This window comes from Antennarius striatus, chromosome 3, assembly GCF_040054535.1.
Source record: "Antennarius striatus isolate MH-2024 chromosome 3, ASM4005453v1, whole genome shotgun sequence".
Lineage (NCBI taxonomy): Eukaryota > Metazoa > Chordata > Actinopteri > Lophiiformes > Antennariidae > Antennarius > Antennarius striatus.
In genome coordinates this window covers 19,871,726-19,894,808 of record NC_090778.1, presented here as the reverse complement: position 1 = coordinate 19,894,808, position 23,083 = coordinate 19,871,726, and the positions used below count along the sequence as shown (strand labels likewise).

At 40.0% G+C, this 23,083-nt stretch overlaps 1 protein-coding gene across 1 annotated transcript; it reads left to right on the top strand.

The window, feature by feature from the left end:
• Positions 1–579: 579 nt before the first annotated feature.
• Positions 580–5,804, top strand: plk2b (polo-like kinase 2b (Drosophila)). Its single transcript, XM_068311100.1, has 14 exons — positions 580–842; positions 930–1,037; positions 1,139–1,255; positions 1,536–1,665; positions 1,818–2,001; positions 2,198–2,396; positions 2,500–2,641; positions 2,844–2,938; positions 3,231–3,360; positions 3,551–3,631; positions 3,920–4,079; positions 4,423–4,552; positions 4,682–4,792; positions 4,934–5,804. Exons 1-14 carry the CDS (start codon positions 645–647, stop codon positions 5,123–5,125), a joined length of 1,977 nt encoding a protein of 658 aa, XP_068167201.1. The 5' UTR covers positions 580–644; the 3' UTR covers positions 5,126–5,804.
• Positions 5,805–23,083: the final 17,279 nt, after the last annotated feature.

Genomic DNA, 23,083 nt, shown 5'->3' with positions numbered 1-23,083 from the left:
GCAACACAGACATCGCGGGGTATCGCGGGATGTTGCAGTCTGTGACTGCCTTGGTTCTAGTCTGATTTTAGGTTTGCATCAAAATGAAGATGCAGTGTTTCCATGGACACTTGTGGACAATGTCTGATGGCAAAGCTGAACCCTGTGTCTAAGCCTTGTAATATAGTTTACTCCAGATGAGGGCGCTAGTGCTCCAACTTCAGTGCTATGCAGAGGACTTGTAGATGCTTCTGTTTAATCTGTGGATATTTAATTGAATAATTTTTAGCAGATTACCAAACCGCTGAATTTTATGTTGCTCATCGACATGTTAAAGGACCGCCACGGATTAATGATGATTAATGATGATTAATGATGATCTAAATAAGTGATGTACGATCATGTCCGGCTTCAGTATCGTGGATGGAAACGGTGATGCAAATAGTCGCATCTCAGAAAACCGAATCAAAGTCGATTCTCTTTGATTCCCTGTCTGTTCCGTCAGCAACAGCAGTTTTCATGCGACGTAATCAATATCAGACAGACCTCATGCTCTGCTTTCATGTGGTGACGTCAGACAGGGGGCGGCAGACAGCGGGGGGGGGGGGGGGGTGTCGGACTATAAAGGCTCCGAGACGCGCGTCGCGCTGTATTCAGAGCTCAGCATGTCTTCTGTCGTGGAAGTACGGAGAAATACCGGAGCCCAACAGACAAATAGCAGCAGTATGTGCGAACCTACGCCGAGGTCGTGTGAACCTCGTCGGAAGAGGATGGACGAGCGCCCCGCGCCTTCGGAGATGGCCAGGATAATCACCGACCCCTCCACGGGGAAGTGTTACTGCCGGGGGAAAGTTTTGGGAAAGGTAGCGGCTTGAACATTTTGGATTTAACCAACCAACCCCGAGAGACGCAGCTTATTAATAACGTATTTTTCCCCTTCCTCCTAATAGGGAGGGTTTGCGAAATGCTACGAGATGACGGATCTTTCCACCAGCAAAGTTTATGCAGCCAAAATCATTCCACATGCGCGCGTCTCCAAACCCCACCAGAGGGAGAAGGTAAGCGCGCACCTCCCGCCGGCCGTGCGCTCTTTCATGAGTGCGTAAAAACAATTACACTCAGTTGCATTTGTGACTGTTTCCTTCTCTTTCCCCGTTAGATTGACAGAGAAATTGAGTTGCACAGACTACTACACCATAAACACATCGTGCACTTTTATCACCATTTCGAGGACAAGGAGAACATCTACATCCTGTTGGAATACTGCAGTAGAAAAGTAAGCGCTGCTTGTTACGCACTTGAATCTTAAATCGCTGCTGTCCATGCTTTTACACAACTGTGGTTGAAATGGGAAAACACCTGCATTGCACCTAAAATCACTGAAGCAGAACGTTTTTTTTGAGTTTTCCCCTTCTGTATCTCCAGTGTTACTGTTAAATGTAATTCCTTCAACCGTAAAACACTAAAAATAGTTGAGAAGGGGTAAAAAAATGTTTGCACTCTAGGAAACTGCCTTGGAATAATTTTTTTTCCTACATTGTTTTGTGTGTTTGCAGTCTTTAGCTCATATCCTGAAGGCTCGCAAAGTGCTCACGGAGCCAGAGGTGCGGTATTATCTCAGGCAGATTGTGTCTGGTCTCAGATATCTGCATGAACAAGAGATCCTCCACAGAGACCTGAAACTTGGTAAGGAATATTTTTTGCAGGAGTGTCACACTACAGTGCTGCGACGAGCAGTGTATGCTGCACAATAGTTTATTGTTGTTTGTAGTGCTTTTAGCCTTTGATCCTAGGTTGAATATGATGAATATCATCTCGTTCTCTTTTTTTCCCTACAGGTAATTTCTTTGTGAGTGAGTCCATGGAGCTGAAAGTCGGAGACTTTGGTCTGGCTGCCAAGTTGGAGCCAGCAGGAAACAGGAGGAAGACGATCTGTGGAACGCCAAACTACCTGTCCCCAGAGGTGCTCAACAAGCAAGGCCATGGCTGTGAGTCAGACATCTGGGCCCTGGGCTGTGTAATGTGAGTAGCAAAGTAAATTCACTATCAGAACAAAATGTTTAGTCACGATAATCTGCTCTTTGTTTAATAATTCATAATCACCTTTAAAAAGAAAAAAGGTACATCATGTTCATTGAAAGACATCAGGATTGTATGATGTTTTGGTGCAGTTTTAGTGGTGAGAATCTGCTCACCTTTGCCATCTACCCTGCTACAGGTATACCATGCTGTTGGGCAGGCCACCTTTTGAAACCACCAACCTAAAGGAGACGTACAGGTGCATCAGGGAGGCCCGCTATTCCTTGCCATCCTCCCTGTCACTGCAGGCAAAGCAGTTAATCGCCAGCTTGCTCGCCAAGATCCCAGAGGACAGACCCAACCTGGACCACATCCTGAGGCATGAATTCTTCACGCAGGTTAGATACCTTTTACTTCTACCCATTCATTCTGTGTCTGTTCCTAAATGTCACTTTGGTTGACACTGACCTCCTTTCATTTTGACTCTCTTTGACTCTGCAGGGCTTCAGTCCAGAGCGTTTGTCAGCTAGCTGCTGTCATTCAGCACCAGATTTCCACATCTCAAGTCCAGCCAAGAGTTTTTTCAAGAAAGCTGCTGCTGCACTCTTTGGTGGAAGAAGAGACAAGGTCAAATACTATGAGAGTGAGTACAGAATCCACCATTAAGCCTTTCATGTGCAGCTTAAAATGTTACATCATGAGGTGTCATTAAGTCTTGTTCATTAGATAAGTGCAAACCAGTGTCATGTTTTAACCCATAATGCTCTAATGTGAGGTTAATTAATCAGCTGTTTTAAAAAGGTCATAGGTTCATCTTTGAGTGATGTTATTATTTTGTTTGATAGATAAGTTGTCCAAAGAGGAAGAGGAGATCTATAAACTGCAGCACGATCTGGAGAGAACTGCCATCAGCCAGCAACAGAGTAAAAAGATTCCTGAGGTAAATGGTTTGATTAACACACAAGACAATATCTAACGCTGGTAATGTTGCAGATATATTATTCATAGAACTAATAAAAATACTTAAAATATTATGTAGAGGGGATTCCGGTGAGTCACTCTGCAGCACCAAACTTTTTAACAAGTGCACTTTGTGGATGAGTTAGCAGCCTTTATTTTCCACCTTTTAAACCAGCCCCTTTCCATCTGTGGGTACCTGATGAGTCATAGTCGGAAGAGATCATTTAAACTCTCATATTCTAACTCCTGCCGTCACTGATTTCCCACCTCAGAATGGAAGCCTTCCGCCATCTGCTGAGAGCCCCGTTGCCCTGGTAACAGAGAGCCAATCCCCGTCGATGCAAGATACGATCCGTTTGATCGTCAGAGGAAGTCTGGGGAGCTGCAGCAGCAGCAGCGAATGTGAGTTCACTTCATTTCACAAGCCCAGTGATCAGAGAGAAGTGAATTATTACACACAATGCTGTGTGTTTTACTGTAATTACGCATATAGAAATGGAATTAATTGGTTGTAGACAAATCCTTTCAAAATAATTTCTGCTTCGAGATCAGTCTAAATGACAGCCTTGTCTGCTGCTTTTTATTCATAAAGGCCTTGAAGACAACACAACTGGGAATGTGGCTGAGACTGTCTCGAGCGTGTTGAGGGGATGTCTGGAGAGCATGCCTAAAGGTGAGTGGGAACGCTGAGATCACCTCAAATCATGACTGATCATGTAGTTGCTGGGAAGAAAAGCCCAAATTGAAAGATTTTATGAGCAGAGAATGATGATTATGTTTAGAGTAGTGTTCAATGATTTTTATTTTGTCAAAAGATGCACCGATTTTCTTTTTTGCTTATTAAAATATATACTACCTCAGAACAGTTTATAATACAGTTTGTTAAAAAGTTGAGCTTTTCCTTTCTTTGAACCTTCTCTTTAACTGAATTGTTCTCCTCCTCTGTGTTCTCGCCCTGCAGCCGACGACATTCCTCAGGCCTCCAACAGCTGCAGCCTTCAGTGGGTGACGAAATGGGTAGACTACTCCAACAAGTACGGCTTTGGTTACCAACTGTCTGATCACACCGTGGGAGTTCTCTTCAACAACGGCACTCACATGAGCCTCCTGCCAGACAGAAAGTACGCACTATTCTGCGCTTTCATAATACTGAAGCTTCAGTTTGAAAGTCACTGCATTAATTGGAGCTGGCATGTTTATTATAAAGAAGAATTGAAGAACCTGTTAGCGGCGTGAGATGACTAGCAAAGTCGATTCTCAAATTTGAATTGGCATCTCTTTTCTTTGCTGGAAAACTAGGAAAATATATCATTCAGAACGCTTAGCTACTATCCTCATCCATGAAGTGCGAGCAAGCGGCGCCTCTCATCAAGATTACCAATATGGAGGCTGTCTTTTCATTACCAAGCATTTGTTTGTCTGGTATGGTTGCATAACTCTATTTCCCTCCCTCCACCTCCTCAGGACCATCCATTACTATGCAGAGCTGGGTCAGCGCTCTGTCTTCCCTACTTCTGAGGTCCCTGAACACTTTGTTGGCCAAGTGACGGTGCTCAAGTACTTCTCCCATTATATGGAGGAGAACCTCATGGATGTAAGTGCTTTTCATTTTCCCCACTCTTCCATAGCTTTCTCTCGCTCTCACGTGTCAGTCTACCTCTTGAAGACATGGCATCCGTCATGTCCCGGCCTGTTTGGTGATGTTACTCATTTGGTTTCTCAGGGCGGGGACCTCGGTAGTATGACAGACGCACACATGCCCAGACTTTACCTGCTGCAGTGGCTAAAGTCCGACCGCGCCCTCATGATGCTCTTTAACGACGGCACTTTCCAGGTAAACACACACACACACACACACACCAACAGCACTGCTGTTGATAGGCAGGTTCAGATGGATGTTGTTCAAACAGATGATGATGAAAAATTCTGGAAAATATATATATATATATTTATTTTTTCTTTTTTACATCCTTAGATTAATTTTTACCATGACCACACCAAGATCATCCTCTGCTGCCAGAAGGATGAGTACATGCTGACATACATCAACGAGGACCGCGTCTCCAAAACCTTCACGCTCAGGTCCCTGCTGACATCAGGATGTCCCACCGACCTCCGTGAACGCATGGTGTACTCCTTAAATATGCTGCTGCAGAGATGCAGCTAAAGACTTTCTGTTACCGCAGTGATACACAGGACATAGCATTCACAAGGATGTGCGTGGGAAGGATGAGTTTGAGGACAGACCTTTTGAAAAATTAAGTGAGATTCCTACAGTGATGCATCTACGTGACTCAGCAGAAATGCAGATGGAAATAAAGAGACTCTGTGGGGGGGGAGGAATGAAATGTAGCACAAAGACCATGTTTGGTAAAGGGCTGATATGATGTCGGTTGATGAGGAGGAGAGAATTGACTGAGGTTGTTGGAGTATGTTGGTGTGAATGTGAAAGCTAAATGTTTGGCAGAAAAGGAGGCATAGTTTAGGAAGTAAAGACAAGTGCTGGGCTGGTACCAGCTGTGATGTGTGTAGTAATATTTAAATCTGTTTTAAAGAGACAATCCATACTCTGATGCTCTGAATAGAAACGGAGCAAGGCTGTGAAATACTGTAAATGATGTACAGTGAATGTCACGACCAATTCAACGATTTACTAACATTTGTGAAGAATGTGAGCGTGTATATATGTGTGTGCGTGTGCGCGTTGTATGGGGATGTAACTTCACAATAATATTTAAAACTGTGATTGTTAGGAGGGGCATTATCTAATGGAAGAAAATGTCCTCAATAAATTATGTAAAAAGTTCAGTATTTATTTATTTAATAAAGAGCATTTTCTATTTAAAGTCTCTTTGTACTTATTTTTGTTGACCAAAACTGTTGTTTTCTCTCAAAATAGATGTTGTCCTTGCCTGTTTTAAGGATGTAATAAGTAGTTTTTAAGTGCACATGCACGGCTCGGTATTAGTTACATTAAACTGAACAGTATACACATCTGTGCACTGACCAGGGTCAAAGCAACTATTTTATCTCTGAACTTTGCAACAGGAAATGAGCACAGACTGAGGGATGGTCGCATGATAATGCGGATATTTAAGATTGAGAGATAAGATAATCCTTTATTTGTCCCGCAGTGGGGAAATTTACGAAAATTTAGTCAAGTTGTTTACACTCTGTTTCTCAAAAATCAAGGATGGCAAAGGTGAAGCAAACACAGACACATTACTTTACATACAAACCAGATGAACAGATTGGGTGGCTCGGATAGACCAAAAAAAAATCCTGGATGGAGATACACACTTATGAAATGACACACTTGGTCAAACTGTGTCAGCAACAGCATCAGAGCATTCAGGGTCACATGACAGCACTCATTCTTGGACGTCTTTTCACATTCACTGACTATAACCATGGCAACAAGCAGCCACTAACTACGTTGGAGACAGTCGGAAGTGCACGGAGGCTGCGTAAAACACATCTGACACTTTTTTTTTTTTTAGCAGAAAGCTAGAACTCATGCTGTGACATCCTGATGAGATTGTAACTCCTGTTTTTTCTCTTTTTTTGTTACAACCAATTGACTTTTACTGCTGCAGCCTCTCCTTCCTCAAAATACATTTTTGATCCAGCTGTCTGCTGAACAACCCTTCACCTTCGCTGCTTATGTAATGGTGGTAGTGGTGGTGGGGGGTGAACGTGGATGTTTGAGTCATCCCTTTAGAGGTTCACTCAAAATATCTGTGCACTTCAGAGTTCAATAATGAATGTTTGATGCATAAACATATCCACACAGACTGAACATAAAGAGGAAGCAGCCCACAGGAGGAAGGCACAGGAATTATTCATGACAGCACCTCCTGCTCTGAGTGTATGTGTGTTTTTGACAGTAATGGCCCCTGGAATGGATGTCTAAATCAGGTAGAAACAGATTTTATTGTTTATGTGAAATTTTTTTTCCCCTATTCTGATGTTTTATCCCCAAACAGAAGTGAACAAATGGACCCTCAAATGAATGCAATGGGTTTACCCAAGCAAGCCAAGGGAAAGTGGCAAATTTAAGTGGTTTTACATTTGAAAATATTTCATAATTCATTGTAGATTATGCTCCAGTGATGATTGGCATAAGTGGCAATTCAGGTCAGGTCAGTATCCTGGTTGTGCGTCAGCAAATGTTTGCTGATCATTGTTGTTGGCCTCGCGGGAGCTTCCTAAGCAAGCTAGGACATGAACTAACTGGGAAACTCCATGGGATTCAAATAACAACGAGTGCAAGTTCACTCAATGTTCTTAGTGTCACTGTCATGTGAAAAAATACAGTCATGACACTTCTCGTTTTCGATATCACCCACACAAGCCTGCTCCTCTGTTATGCCACACGGAGTGAAAAAATGTGTCGGGCTTCGCTCCAGTTTGAGTCTAACTGCAGTGACAATAGTGATCATTATTTTTCATCTTCCATCATCAATTTCTCTGCAGGCAGAAGAGTGAATCAGTTTGGTATTAAAAGTGAAATGCACATTCTGCCAGAAGGGATAAAACAAAACACAAAAAACCTGCTTTGATACATGTGCACACTGGGATGTACTTGGGGGATTAAAGGGCCTTTGCATATCAAATGTCAGAACTTCTCCTCCCACTATGTGGACAAAAACGGATGTACTAGAGAGGTACTAATGGGAAGATCGCAGCTTCGCCCTTTTCTCTGCTGCAGCTTTACAAGCATTCAGTATCGACCAAAGACATGAGCAATGCACAGCAGCTGAACTTGAAAAGACGCCAGCTTAAACTTAGTCAAATACCACTAATCTAACCAATTTAGTTCAACCAATTGAATTCAAATACGTAAGAAGAGAAAGAAAGTGTGAGTCACAGGATAGGAACACTCCTTACAAGCATCTCAAGTTTCTTCCCTCCACCAGACAGGCTTGTATTTAAATACTTGTCGCTAAACGCCTTTCCCTACACTTAGGGATACTAAACCAGCCCTGAATCACATGCTTACAATAGTTAGAGATGGAATGATGGAGGACTATACATTATAGCCTGCTCAACAAGAACTTTCTTCATCAAGTTGTTTTTTTTAAATCAATAGCCAACTTTTATGTAATTTAAGGTCTCATAAGCCAATAAATACTGTGAACATTTTTTATAGCTGCTGAAGCTGATTATTAAAATTGCAGCTCCCAGTCATAGTTAGAACTAATAAAACATGACTAAGTACAGCCTTGACGATGCTCAGACAAGTTGAAACCTCACTGAAGAACCTGAGAATGGGAACCAAACCCTCTCATTGGCTGGATAGATAAACGGAATGGATAGAATACAATTTTTCCTTTGTCGGAACTCTTAAAAAACAAGTTTAAACAGTAACTATGTCCAAACAGTTCAATCAATGATCACCTGTGAAACTGTTACGTCATAATGACAGGACAGGGTGGTCAATGATGCAGTATTTTTTGGAAACTTTGGTTACTAGAGGAACTGCAATTCAAAAGCTCAAATTCCTCATGCGAATAGGTTTTGCTGTCAGTATCAGTATAACACTTGTAGCGGCTAATAAAAAGCCTGAAGTTGCTTTCCATTGCAGTGGACGCCCCTGCAGATTCTTTCTGTTTTTCCTCTATAGTCTTATCTTTGTCCTTTCTGTCAGAAGACCACCCACACACAACAGTGGGGTGTTTTAATAATAAAAGTCAGCAGGTCATTAGTCGTCCTATTTTGTGGAAGCCACATTCTTTAATGGTATCCTGGAGGAGGCTTCTGGGCATTTGTTTTTTTATAGAAACTGAACAAAATAGAAATCAGTACCTCTGACGCTCATCCACTGCACATGACAGCCTTTTGCAGAAATCACTGTGACGTAGGTTGGATGCAGAGGTTCATCTCAGTTCATTCCAGCAGCATCGGCATGGCACTCAGCATTCTCCTCGAAGCTAAGTAGTGATAAGGTGCCCTTAAACAAAAATGAAGCTAGATATTTGAATAAAGATTAGAGCTTTGGGCTTTCATTTTGGTTGAATTTTGATATTTCCAGCCTTATGTTAACCAACAGAAAACAGATATGCACACACTAGCTGGTTGATGTGCTGCTCAAAAATGAATGTGGCTGAGCTTCACACAGACTCTCCTTGAGCTCACAACACCCCTGACAGATTCTTTGACATTCAACAAGAATTAATACTCCAAGTTCACCATAACTGGCTCATACAGGTGGAAACAGAGGACATGACACATAAAGTATAGGATATACTGTACATCCATAAAAGTGTAGGCGTCAAACAGTTGTAAACATTGTAGCATATGAATTAGCTTCATATGACCTACTTCAGTCAGAGATTGTGGATATACAGGATGCTATATGAAACATGTTAGTTTAGTTTACCAGAGCAATTGGCAATATGCTGCAAGCTAATATCCTAAATGGACGAAACAGTTATGAGTAACAAAAGCTAATAGTGTAAATTCATGGTCATTTCCACGCTTTGTTATTTACTCTTTGCTGCTGTGCAGGACATAGGTTTGCAGGTACACTCTGATCTATGAATAAACCAAAAGCAATCGAGAAAATGTTCTCTTTTCAGTCAGGGCGTATAAAGAGCGGTAATTGTAGGCAATTGTAGGAGCCATGAACATGAATGGCCATTTTTGGTGACTCACTCTCAAGTATTTAACCTGTCTGAACACCTAGAAAGACACCAATACGTGAGCAAGAAAGTACAAGTCACTCAAGTCTACTACACTGTCATCTCCTTTCAGATTGCAGGGCACTGCGACAGCTTTTATGATGTCATATGATAACAATTTTAGACAGACAGACAGACAGACAGACAGCTAGTTAATTTTACAGATGTTTGTACTACTGTGTAAAGTTTGTTTTCAGGGATAGTAACTGAAAGGTGTATGACATAACCTATGGATCTTTGGTATTTCTCACAGCAGCAAACCTTCATCTAATTAATGTTAAAGGCCATTTCCAAATTGCTGTTTTCCCAGAATGCACTGGATATACAGTATGTGAGGGCAGATGACTAGCCCACAGTGAAGAATGGAGGACCTACATAAAGATGAATCTCCGCACAGGGGCAGACTCTGAGATGACGCTGCAAGTGTTGGTATTTCATGACGTACATTCATAAAATGTTTTCAAAGGAGCTACTGTTGATCAGGGGGGGGAAACACATTGTGAGTTTGACAAGATGTTTTGTGTAACAGACAAACATCCATTTTCCTCGTTTATGACATAATCATGAAACTGCACGAGACAACCATGAACTATTGTCACATGCTGTTATGTGTATCTCCAGCAGTTAAATGAATTCACTGAATGTACAGACCAATCACTGCACTACTCTACTACTGCTTTAAAAAAGACTGAATGATTGAGAGGCTCTCATATTAATGCAGACAGCAGCCTCGCTTCAGTCACATCTGTCTTTTCACCACATTCCTCTCTATTAATGTGCCTGGGCGCTATCACTCATTAAGATCTCTCCCTCCTTCAGCATAAAAAGGTAACATTCCAGGCATGAGGTTACTGTGGTAGGGCAACATTTCCGGCAATTTGTCTGGCAGTCCAATCAATGAGCCAATCCATGCATCATCTCTCATAATAGTTGAGCAGTTTCCACTTGCTCTCCCTTTGAGCTGAGTGGGAAACACGCACTACTGTTTCCATGGCAACTGGTATTCATATCCTGGTCCTGACATAAACACCCAACTGCATTTAATTTGACTGCTCTCTGTGACTCATCCTGTATTGTGTGCATGCTTCCTTGGTTAAATGTATTATTATTATTAATTAAAGACATATTTGATTTATTCAACACCCATTGGTGCAAAGGTTTTTAAAATATATGTTACTAGGAATTCTTATTTTTATCAGAATTACAATATTATTATTATTATTATTATTATTATTATTATTATTATTATTATTATTATTATTATTATTATTATTATTATTATTATTGTTGTTGTTGTTGTTGTTGTTGTTATTGGTATCTGGAACAACAATGGAGATAATTTAAAAAAATATAACAAACATGTAATAATTAATTAATTATTACCCTTACTTAATTACTTTATTTAATTACTGTATTTGAAGGTTCCTGCTCGGCTAATTTGCTTCATGCTGTTTGGAAACAGCCAGTCTGTTTGGAATTGCTACAACGCTATCTTTTCAGTTTGCAACAACTTAACACGTCCCTTGCTGTTACATTCCAAGTGTCTGCCCAGACAAATCCTTATCCAAATCCATTTGAGCCCTACTATTTCAATATTTTTTCTTATGACTCAATATTTTTTTATTCATTCCATAACTGTTAAGTCAGTAACAACCTTATAATATAAATGTGATAAATAACAGAGAGGTATGTGATCAGTCTTTATTTGTGACTGGTGAAATTTGTTCTAGATTTTCATATGCTGTATTGTAATAATTTTCCTTTGATTTTATTCATCTGCTCCAATTCAAATGGTAGAATGAGCTGTTTGTTGACGTTTTGATATGACAAACTGCTGAAAAACTGTATGTCATTTGCTATTCCCCCCCTTAGCATGACTGCTGTCACTGTTTGTATTCCTTATGGCGGAAGTTAACAGGAATACATCCTACTGGACATCCTCTGTTTGGCAAGACACATTTGATGGGAACAATAAGCCAAGATGATAGAGGCAGGAAGGAGAATGAGGAGGTGGACTGTAATCTCTGAAAGAACACTGGTAATATAATACTTTTAAAGTGGGTGAGAAGAAACAAGCTAATTAGCAGCCTTACAAATCCCCATATTTATCCGCATTGCCTGTGAGAGCAAATAAAGGAAATCTGAAAGCACAACACAGTAGACATCTGTGGTATATACTGACAAGCTAAAAATACATTTAAATCTAGCAACATGTTAGCAACAGTGTCATGTCATACAGATGATGTCCAATATAATGGTGTTCAAAGGCAGATCTAAATGTTTGTGCGATAACTAACAGGTGGTACTAGCCTATTGTGTTTGTGAGTTGATGTTTTTTTCTATGAATCATAAATACCCAAATAATTAAAATACTAATGTGGTAAAAATGACACAATCCAAAAGGAAACTCCTTGTTAAACAGTTTGGAACTTTAGCTATAGAGCTGGTCTTAACCAGTCTCTCAAGCCTATTTACAGAAACAGAACAGAATTCTCCAGAGCAAACAGTGGCGAGGAAAAACCCTACCGTCTAGTTAAATATACCATAAACACTATCACAGTTGCATGGATGAATACTTGATGACGATGGAGGAAGGAAGGAAGCAGGACGTCACTGCAGTTGAAGGGCTCAGTAGGTATAAAGCCTAACCTTTTCACAGCTTCCATGTTTCCACATAAGTACTTTTTCTTCTCCAGGTTCAAAGACATTCACCCCCTGTGAATGAAAAACATGGATGATTCACAAGGCACTGTATATTGTGAAATTGTATATTAATACACAGAATCCTTCGAAGTATGTTCAGAGGCACATTTTATTCTTTAAACCAATCATCTATAGCTGTTCCTCTTCCCTGTATGTACAAAACGTATATACAAATGTATATGTAGGAAGTAAGTTTCACATGGTGAAAATCTGGGTCTGCATAATAGCATCCCCTGATCCGTTTGTTGTATGAATGCGAACATCTTATTAAATCTATTTGACAAACCCTGTAGCTGCATTTTTTCAGCTGCATACCGATGGCAGTGCCTTGTCTCAACTCCTCTCTGTGACCCATTACATAGCGTCTTATCCAAATATGGATTTTAAACCTACCATATCAGGATCTTGCTTTGTACCTTGATGAAATGATCCAAAGTCCTAGAAAGTCACACGTTTTGTCCATATCTTACTTTTTGTTTGTTTGTTGTTAAACTTTTATGACATTTAAAGAAATACCTTGTAAGCAATTCCTAGATCCATCTAAACATTTTAGGAACTTTTTGGATCAAGATCAACCTCTCATTAAAATGTCATCAAAATATTTCAACAATTATTTAAGATGCCTCCTCCTACTCTCATTGGTGAAGGTAATAATAAAGATGGTACTAGTAGAGTGTATAAACGCAGAAATGATTGTGTTGAGGGATGAGGGTGTGTCCAAAGATCAGAGTATGTTGAGAGATAACTTGGGGGGGGGGGGCAGCTTACTTCTCTATCTTCTATCACAAAGCCATGATGCCCCCCCTGCAGGCCTGAATAAGGGTAAACATTTTTGCAGATAATAGAACAAAGGAGTTCTGTTCATTATCAGCCTCATGATTTTATTGAATAAAGTCAACAACCTACTCATAGGAAAAGCTCCCGCTATCAACAGCTAGATAGGAGTGTTAGAAAACAATCTTCTTGTTTATCCTTCCAAGAGACAAGTATGCACAGCATAGCAGCACTTTGTAACAGCGTGAACAAGTCTAAACACGGCTGAGAGTGCAGCGCTCCAAAATATCCACATCAAAAACTAGGACGACACTCTATGTAGTTGCGAGCATTGACCGTCTGTGATCTGCCACCTCCGAGCAAAAGAAATCACTGTTCTATGTGCTTCCGACTGTGAGGACCAGTTGTTGAAAACCACAGGATGATCGTGTTCCCGAGACACCATGCTTAAAAGTACGTGTCTGAAGTTATGAAGTGGGTGAATTTTCTTTAAAGATCCAGAGAGTGTTCTCATACACACACACGCACACACGCACGCACACACACACACCCACACACACAAGCAATAAGAAGATAAGGAGTCCCACAATAAAGCTGGTAGTGTCCCTCATCTGATATAAATGATGTCATTATAGTGATGATGATGACACACTGATACAAACATTATGAGATCATGTGATTCACATCAAACTCATGGGAGGTAGGTCGACTGCTTTCCAGCATCAGTGTTGTGTCCCAGCCCCAGCCTCACACACTTCACTGTCGGAGGCCTCATGGGATTGAAGTCTTTAAAAATACATTGGACTATTAGTTGTTAAAGATTATGTAACACGGAGGAGACATGCTGTGTTTATGTATGAGCTAAACACCCCGACATAAAGGAAATGGACAGTGAAGTAAATAAATGCATTTTAAAAAAGTGTGTGTCATGATTAGATGTCTGTGTGGGTTCACTCACAGTAAAATAGTACACTAATAGTTATGGAACATGAGGGTAAGTGAAAGCTTGGGTTACTCCTTTAAAACACATTTTACTCCAGTCCAGTCAGTAATAGCCCTGGAGCGCTAAATACTGGAATAAAAACTCCAGTCACAATAATAGTACAGATTTTGACTGGTTCTAGTTTATATTTTAGTTATTTTTGTGTAGTTAAGAAAAAAATGACTAAGAAATTACATATCATATATTATATTTGAAATTAGGAAATGCAGAGAAACTGAGCAATATTATTGTATATTATAAAAAACATGTTTAATATATAAATTTTTGGCTGCGTATGAATTTAATTTCCTAAATCTATATAATTTAATGATTTTCAAAGAAATTTGTTATACTATTTTTACAAGTGGAAGTTAATTGAATAGTCCCCGTTCTATTTCATGTTTTGAAATGCGCTTACAATGAAAGATCTTTTATTCCTCTCTAGTGTGAAGTAGCCTTGGCTTTGTTTTATTCACATTGGTGTTGCCATTTCCATGCAGATGTTGTTCCTGTGTTTCTGAAAAAGAAGGAAACAGAGAGGAGGGCTAAATTCATCCTATCGTATTGTTTTGATTGGTTGTGCAAGGTTGTAACTGTTGTCACTTGGGTCTGGAATGACGAAATTGTGATGCAGGAACCTCACAGCAGGACATATGCTTCTTACACTACAGTATACCAGGGGAACTGCCTGCTGTACTGTAATATAATTAAGATAATGAGTGTGCATGCCTGTGTGCCACTCTGTTCATAGCTGTCTCCAGGGTGTGATTTGTCAAAAAAAAAAAAAAGAGGGGGGATGTCTTCAACAGGCCTAATTCTTTTTTAGATTAATGGTATGACTCATATGACCATATGAGCCTAAATTCAGAACAGTTGAACATTCATATTTAATACAAACTTAAAAAGACGTGGACATTTAATTTTCTGTGCCGGCCATAATGTGGAAGGCCAAATTAAGCTTCAAGACCGTGGAAAAAGGTCTTGGCACTTAATTAGGTCTGTAAAACGGTCTGTAAAACATAACATTAACACCCTATAGAGTTTGCCCTGATGTTGGACTTCATGTGGCCTTTTCGACTTGACTGTTGCTGCGTCATCTGCAGCGTTTTGTTCCTCTTTTATCCACATCTCTGCGAACTTCTGAGCAGGGAATGAACACATGTCTGGCCCATTAACAGAGACGAAAAGACAGTGTAGACATGTTCATTCTGTGGAGCTCTTCAGTAAGGATGTGATTCAGCAGACGTAGAGACATAACCACCAGTAGCGATCAGAAATGCTCTCTGTAGAACTGCCAGCTGTGGGGAAGGGATTTAAGGTAGCACTAAACCTAAGAAAAACACATAAGCGGATTTCCCAAATGGCAGAGACCTAACCTGCGCTCATAGGTAAATACAGCAAAATGACAAGAGGTGTCATTTGTTTGCCAAAGTTTCATTGTAGTGTGACTTTGTGGATTTTAACTAAGGGTAAGAAGACGTTTCTTTTTATTGATTGGAATACTGTTGAGATTGAAGTTCACAAAACGTGCGGCTTTTGAGCAACTTTGCAAGGCACTGACAGATGACAGTAGCTCATTATTCTGCTGTTTGATCACTGTGAAACTCTTCAAAAGCTGCATCCACATTTTATTGGTGTGTATTTTCCCTCAGACATGCTTGATCTTTTCCAATTGTTTTCTTCTGTGAAAGGATGAATTCCAATTGTCACTGCATAGCATACCATTATGCCACTCCCTACAGTATAGTATGTTAGGATGCCACAATGTGCTGTATTTTAACAGAACTGCTCTATAGTTACCATCTAAAGCCTAATAAATGCATAAAATAATAGGCTATTCACAGCACTTCATCATTTCATCAGAATTCTCAGCCCGCTCAGTCTTTTTTATATCCAGGCATCAAGGCTTATTACTATTCCTTAGATCATTGATTAAGAATTGTTAAGCAAAGACCAGCCTTGACAGAGAACTTAGGCTACCTTTACAATGCATGCATTTACTCCACTTGCTGTACCATGGGTTTTGGGTGGTACATAAAAGGGCTTGCAGCTGCAGATCACAAAGTGCGTAAGCGAAAACACCTTCCTTCCAGCAGGAAAGAGCGAGCTGTCTAAGCACAAGGTTTCCTGCAGCCTAAATTAATCCAAACAGTTATTTTCCTTCCAGACTGCTTCCTGTGTTAATGAGCCACTGCTCAATTCTTACAATAGAAATGTGCAGCTGCAAAGACCTCTTCTGACGGCAGAGTTCAGTAATATTGTTTGGTTTTGATCCACTTTAACCCTCAAGTAATAATAAATCAAAACTTGAGTTTAGTTCGGACAACTCTCTTCATCATTTCCAATTGTTCTGTATCTTTCTGTCACATGTAGTGTTTACCCTCCAACTAGTGGGTGGAGCGGAGTTTGCCGGATTTCCTGCACAACAGGAAACACAGAGCAGAGAGAAAGAGAGATGCAAAGGGCTCAGAGCTGAATGATGACCTCTCTTTGCCACATTGTTTTGGGCCTCCTCAACACGTGTGCCTTAGTCTTTAGAAGAATAACAAAAATGGCTTTTCTGCTTCTTGTCCTTTTTATTGAAAAATAAATGTCGGTTGAACTATAATTTTTCACTGTTGCAGCTGCCTTTTTCATAAAATGTGACACTATGAGGAAGTTTCCTCTCCTGTAAAATACTACACATGGTGTGTACCATGTGCTGCCAAGATGCAAGATACTACTGTGTTCTACCTTTGGTACACTCACAGCCCACCTGAACCACACCTTACATAAGTTAAGTTTTGTCATCAAAAGGCAGATTCGCAGATTGTCTGTGATGTATGAATTAAAGGTTTTCAGTTAAAAGAAGTAGCACTTTGAAAATAATCTAAAATATATATTCGTTTATACATAAGGAATAATGTACAGATATAATTACTTTGACCAAGGAGGTTGTGTTTGTTCCAGTGTCAGCAGGGTTACAGAAAAATAAAAAGACTTGAAGGTTTGAGATTTATATGAGGATTTCCTGTTCAGAATGACTGCTGATTATGAATCGACTTCAATAAAGTTTTGTGCATGTGTATTTAATTACAGGGCATCTTTTTAGAGCAGATTACAAAGATATAAAAAAGGCAGAAGTTGAGTTAATAATGAAAGCAACAAAGGTAACAGAGCTGAGGTTGTGCAATAATGGGACTATTCAGTTAGTTTGGCAATGCCATGTGTTAATGAACATTTCCCCTAACATTACAAAACAGAGCTTGATATTTAATTACAAAGAGATTTTGGATATTTACTACAGACTCTAGGGCTAATATTTACTTATATTTAAACAGGAACCACAATCAAACATTTTCACATTTATATAGGATATTTCATTTATTGTACCTCTTTTATGGTTTCATGACTTAAAGCCTTATCTTTAATTTATTTGAACAAGGCTCGCCTTGGATATAAAATGATTAAATATCAATTAATTTTTTGACAATCCAAAATATATCATAAACTTAAACAGAGGTGCACTGGGACAGTGCAGCAGGATATCACATACATATCTGGTTGTGTGATATGTGATGTGTCCTGTGAATGTAAAGCCCAGTGCCAATGTTGCAACAGTATCACTTGACTTCCCTCTCAAGGTTTAATTTTGAGCTGCAGTTTCAGAAGCTGTCTGGGCATGTCCGCTAAGAATTTCAAGAACGAAAGCCAGAGTTAAAGCAAGAATGAATTCCTAAACCATTTATCAGGCACTGAAGGTTTATTATCTTACTCATAACCTCTCCTTATTAATGCTGCCAGAGTCAAAATAGTTGAAATACCAACACTAGAACATTGAATGCAATTTACTAACTAAAGGCGATTATTTCAATTAAAAATTGTACTCTTCGTATTTTTCGTACAGCAATGTTTATTTGGACAAGATGACCTTTTCTGCAACACACAGAACGATTTTAATGTCTCCTGTAGCATCATTATGTGAGTATTTTCAGGTTATTCACGCCAGTTCAAGGGCTTACTGACAGTTCCAGTGTTGTATAAAGCGGAATAAGAACAAAAATGAGTCTGCACCAACTGTTAGATTGTTGTTAGATTTTTTTTTTTACAGGTAAGAGGAGTTGGAACATTTTATACTAGACATTTGAAACCATATGGCTAGAAATTTTCAAACACAGGAAGTCCTCAACGTACACTGTTGGTTTCAAGCGCTTGCTTGTAAGTTGAATTGTTTGTAAGTTGTTATTTATGAAATTCCAGTCTATAATTGTCATTTAAGGTCATTTAAATGTATAGGAAGTTCCTGTATACAGAGAAAGAGGTTAGCTAAGAAGAGGTGGGACACTGAGAGGACTGAGGAGAGTAGGCAGGAGTACAGGGAGATGCAGCGTAAGGTGAAGGTAGAGGGGGCAAAGGCCAAACAGGGGGCTTATGATGACTTGTATGCTAGGTTGGACAGTAAGGAGGGAGAGACTGGTCTATACAGGTTGGCAAGACAGAGAGACAGAGATGTGAAGGACGTGCAACAGGTTAGGGTGATTAAGGATAGGGATGGAAGTGTATTGACAGGTGCCAGTAGTGTGACGGGAAGATGGAAAAAGTACATTGAAGAGTTGATGAACGTGGAAAATGAGAGAGAACAAAGATTAGAAGAGCTGACTGTTGTGGACCAGGAAGTAGCAAAGATTAGTCAGGATGAAGTGAGGAGGACATTGAAGAGGATGAAGAGTGGAAAGGCAGTCGGTCCTGATGATATACCTGTAGAGGTTTGGAAGTGTCTAGGAGAGGTGGCAGTAGAGTTTCTGACTGGGTTGTTCAACAGGATCTTAGATAGTGAGAAGATGCCTGAGGAATGGAGGAGAAGTGTGCTGGTGCCCATTTTTAAGAACAAGGGAGATTTGCTCAGTATTTGCTTTGAGGATGTTGATAGAGAAGTACAGAGAAGGCCAGAGGGAGCTACATTGTGTTTTTGTAGATCTGGAGAAAGCTTATGACAGGGTGCCCAGAGAGGAACTGTGGTATTGTATGAGGAAGTCTGGAGTGGCAGAGAAGTATGTTAGAGCGGTGCAGGACATGTATGAGGACTGTAAGACAGTGGTGAGGTGTGCTGTAGGTGTGACAGAGGAGTTCAAGGTGGAGGTGGGACTGCATCAGGGATCAGCTCTGAGCCCCTTCTTGTTCGCTATGGTGATGGACAGGCTGACAGACGAGGTTAGACAGGAATCTCCATGGAATATGATGTTTGCAGATGACATTGTGATCTGCAGTGAGAGCAGGGAACAGGTCGAGGAGAAGCTAGAGAGGTGGAGGTTTGTCCTGGAAAGGAGAGGAATGAAGGATAGCCGCAGTAAGACAGAGTACATGTGTGTGAATGAGAGGGACCCAAGTGGAAGAGTGAGGTTACAGGGAGAAGAGATCAAGAAGGTGGAGGATTTTAAGTACTTAGGGTCAACAGTCCAGATCAATGGAGAGTGTGGAAAAGAGGTGAAGAAGCGTGTACAGGCAGGATGGAACGGGTGGAGAAAAGTGTCAGGTGTGATGTGTGATAGAAGAGTTTCAGCTAAAATGAAAGGAAAGGTGTACAAAACTGTGGTGAGACCAGCGATGTTGTTTGGTCTAGAGACAATGTCCCTGAGGAAAAGACAGGAGACAGAGCTGGAGGTAGCAGAGATGAAGATGCTGAGGTTCTTTCTGGGAGTGACCAGGGGGATAGGATCAAGAATGAGTACATCAGAGGGACAACACATGTTAGAGGTTTTGGAGATAAAGTGAGAGAGGCCAGACTGAGATGGTTTGGACATGTCCAGAGGAGATAGTGAATATATTGGTAGAAGGATGCTGAGTTTTGAACTGCCAGGCAGGAGGCCAAGAGGAGGTTTATGGATGTAATGAGGGAGGACAAGAAGGTAATTGGTGTGAGAGAAGAGGATGCAGAAGACAGGGTTAGATGGAGGCAATTGATTGGCTGTGGCGACCCCTGAAGGGAAAAGCCGAAAGGAAAAGAAGAAGAATTAAGTCTTTTTTTTTTCTTTTTCTTGAATTTAGACAGAATTTTTATCAACTTAATTTCGTCTTCCACATAATTCCAGAGTTTCACTCCTATTACTGACACACATCTTTGCCTGACATTTGTTCTTGCTTTAACAGACTCAAATTGTAACAGACCTCGGAGGTTATATGTGCTTTTTCTTGGTTTGTGGAAGGTTTGAATGATTAAAGAAATGTTCTTATTTACCATTCGAAATACAATTTTTAACATATTTAACTTTACAATATCTACAAATTTCAATAGATTTGATTTTATGAAAAGTTCATTAGTATGACCATGAAACCGTACTTTATTAATTAGTCTTATTGCCCTTTTTTGCAATTTAATCAGAGGATCTATATATGTTTTTATGTGTTTCCCCAGATTTCACAGCAGTAGGAAACATATGGAAGCACAAGTGGCAAAGACAATATGTGTAGACATTTCTTATTCAATATGTATTTAGTTTTATACAATATACCAAGTGTCTTTAATAATTTATTCCTGATATACTGTATATGTTGCTTCTAGCAGATCTGACGATATATGATCACTCCCAGAAACCTTGCTTCACAAACCCTTTCAATTTCAATCCCATTCCAAATCAATTTGACCTCAGTGGTTGACTTGTTGTATGCAAAAATCCTGAATTAGGTCTTTCTCATTTAAAGATAACTTATTTAAATCAAAACATTTTTTAAATTTTATCAGCTCTGACTCCACCTGGGAAATTAACTGAGAAATGTCTGGTCCTGAGCAATACATATTAATATAATCTGCAAAAATTACCAGTTTTAAAATTTCAGAAACTTTGCAAATGTCATTTAGATACAAAATGAATGATTTAGGCCCCAAGACAGAGCCTTGGGGTACTCCACAGGTGATTTTTTTTTTTCTAATCCGGTCTATGTTTTTCAAGGTGTAACTTTGTACATTTACAGATTAATACAATCAATTTAAATTTCAGTTACATATCACAAGTAGTTCCATGTTTTTACCATCCTGTGTTAGCATAATACATGATCACCCCTCCGATATACAGTAGATATACGTAGATTATAATCCATATCAGAATTTATTTCAGACATGATGATGGAACATCATTATTTGGCCATGTCTCATTATTTTTGTTTTAACTTATAAATATTTTTCATGATATTGGCAAAAGGTTAAAACACATTCTCTATCTTGTGATGCAAAAATGATGCCGAATGTGCAACCATGACTGAATGTTCCCCTAAAACTTAAATCAGTTTTATAACTGATGCCATCAAGTAGGGCAAATCAAGCTCCCAGTGCTTATTGTTTGAGGTAGTTATATTCCAATGTTAGAATGATGGTAGACAACCTTCATCTTATGTGTACATGAGGATTCTCTGAGGATTCTCTTTTTAACTGACTGAGATTGCCGTTAGTGTGGTGCAGATCTGGAATTTGAAAGATTGGGCCTTAGGCAGTGAACTACTGCCTCATGGGAAACAGAATAGTTCTTGTGTGTGTGTGTGTGTGTGTGTGTGTGTGTGTGTGTGTGTGTGTGTGTGTGTGTGTGTGTGTGTGTGTGTGTGTGTGTGTGTGTGTGTGTGTCTTCTTCTTAGTACTAAAAGTTCACACGCTGTCAAAACCTATATCAGATCTCAGTGACAACATCAATCCATTTCTCTGGGCTGTTCCTCCACTTCTTTGAGCTGTTCCTTTTTTGCTGTGGACCGACTGTAAGAGAGTGAAAACAAAAGCTGGGCTGCTGCAACAGCAATGAAATGGTGATGTTTCCCAAGCAGGAGCTGGAGCATCCTCATTTGCTTAAATTGGCATTAAAGCAAGGAGCAGGACATTTGAGTCACTGAGATACTAAGCATCACAGTGTGGCCCAATCCTTCAGGAATCAGTGTTGGTAGGGATTTCACATGGAAATCACTGTGGAATAGTCTGAATAGTACTCATGTGTCACGATTCGGCATTGCTTCCTAAAAACTGACAAAGCCGTGAGTGGTTGTGTTTTAATTTCAAGGTAATTTTCAAGATGTGCCATATCCTCTTTGTTTCTGTTCCCTTTTTTTTTTTTTTGCTTTGTCATGTCGTGTTTAGTTGTGCTGTTGCATCATCTGTCGTGCTGGTTACTGATGAGAAGGATCTGTGTTGTCCTCCAAGACCTATCAAGGCAGAAAATGAGAGAGGCTGCATTACAGCTCTGATGAAATCTGTCAGTGCCAAAGGCACTCAGGGACAGCTCACAGTACAGCAGCAGTACTTATCAGCACACAAATACAGAGGAGAAAGAGAGATAGTAAGATTTGTGTGTGTGTGCTCGTGTGTGTGTGTGTGTGTGTGTGTGTGTGTGTGTGTGTGTGTGTGTGTGTGTGTGTGTGTGTGTGTGTGTGTGTGTGTGTGTGTGTGTGTGTGTGTGTGTGTGTGTGTGTGTGTGTGTGTGTGTGTTGAGTGATTGCACACTGATGAATAAAGCACTGTGCATACTGGGGCGCTTCATTCCAGTGGGTTCAACCCAGAGAAGCAGACAGTCTCTCCTTGCCTGCGTAGACTGAGTGGGAATGAACAGAATACTAATGTGCACAGGAAGCAGAGACAGAGAGAGAGAGAGATTGAGGAGGCGTAGTTATAAAGGGAGAAGAGTAGGATGAATGGGGAGAGAGGGTAAGAGGAAAACATAGGGAGACTGCAAAGCTTTGACAAAATGAAATGTATATCAGTCACAGAAGTATGACGTATGAAACACAAAAAACGATAAAACTACAAACATGAGTAAGTACAGTTTTTATTATTGGACATAATGTCACGGTGTGATGTAGGATATGAGAGATTAACAGAACCAGAACCAGATTATCTATTTGAAACCAACATGGGTGCTTCACAAATTGCTTCTTTAGATGCTTTCAAACCAGCTTCCTTTGGTCTGGAAGGTCAGGCTTTTCAGTTTTATCCAAAGCAAAATTGTAGGTCTGAAACATGCATCTAATGCAA

What these genes read in the sequence shown, in the direction of transcription:
- plk2b (XM_068311100.1), top strand. Translation starts at nt 645, where the DNA reads ATGTCTTCTGTCGTGGAAGTACGGAGAAATACCGGAGCCCAACAGACA. An exon ending in AACCCCACCAGAGGGAGAAG is followed by an intron (nt 1,038 to 1,138) that starts GTAAGCGCGCAC and finishes TTTCCCCGTTAG; the next exon opens with ATTGACAGAGAAATTGAGTT. An exon ending in AGAGTAAAAAGATTCCTGAG is followed by an intron (nt 2,939 to 3,230) that starts GTAAATGGTTTG and finishes TTCCCACCTCAG; the next exon opens with AATGGAAGCCTTCCGCCATC.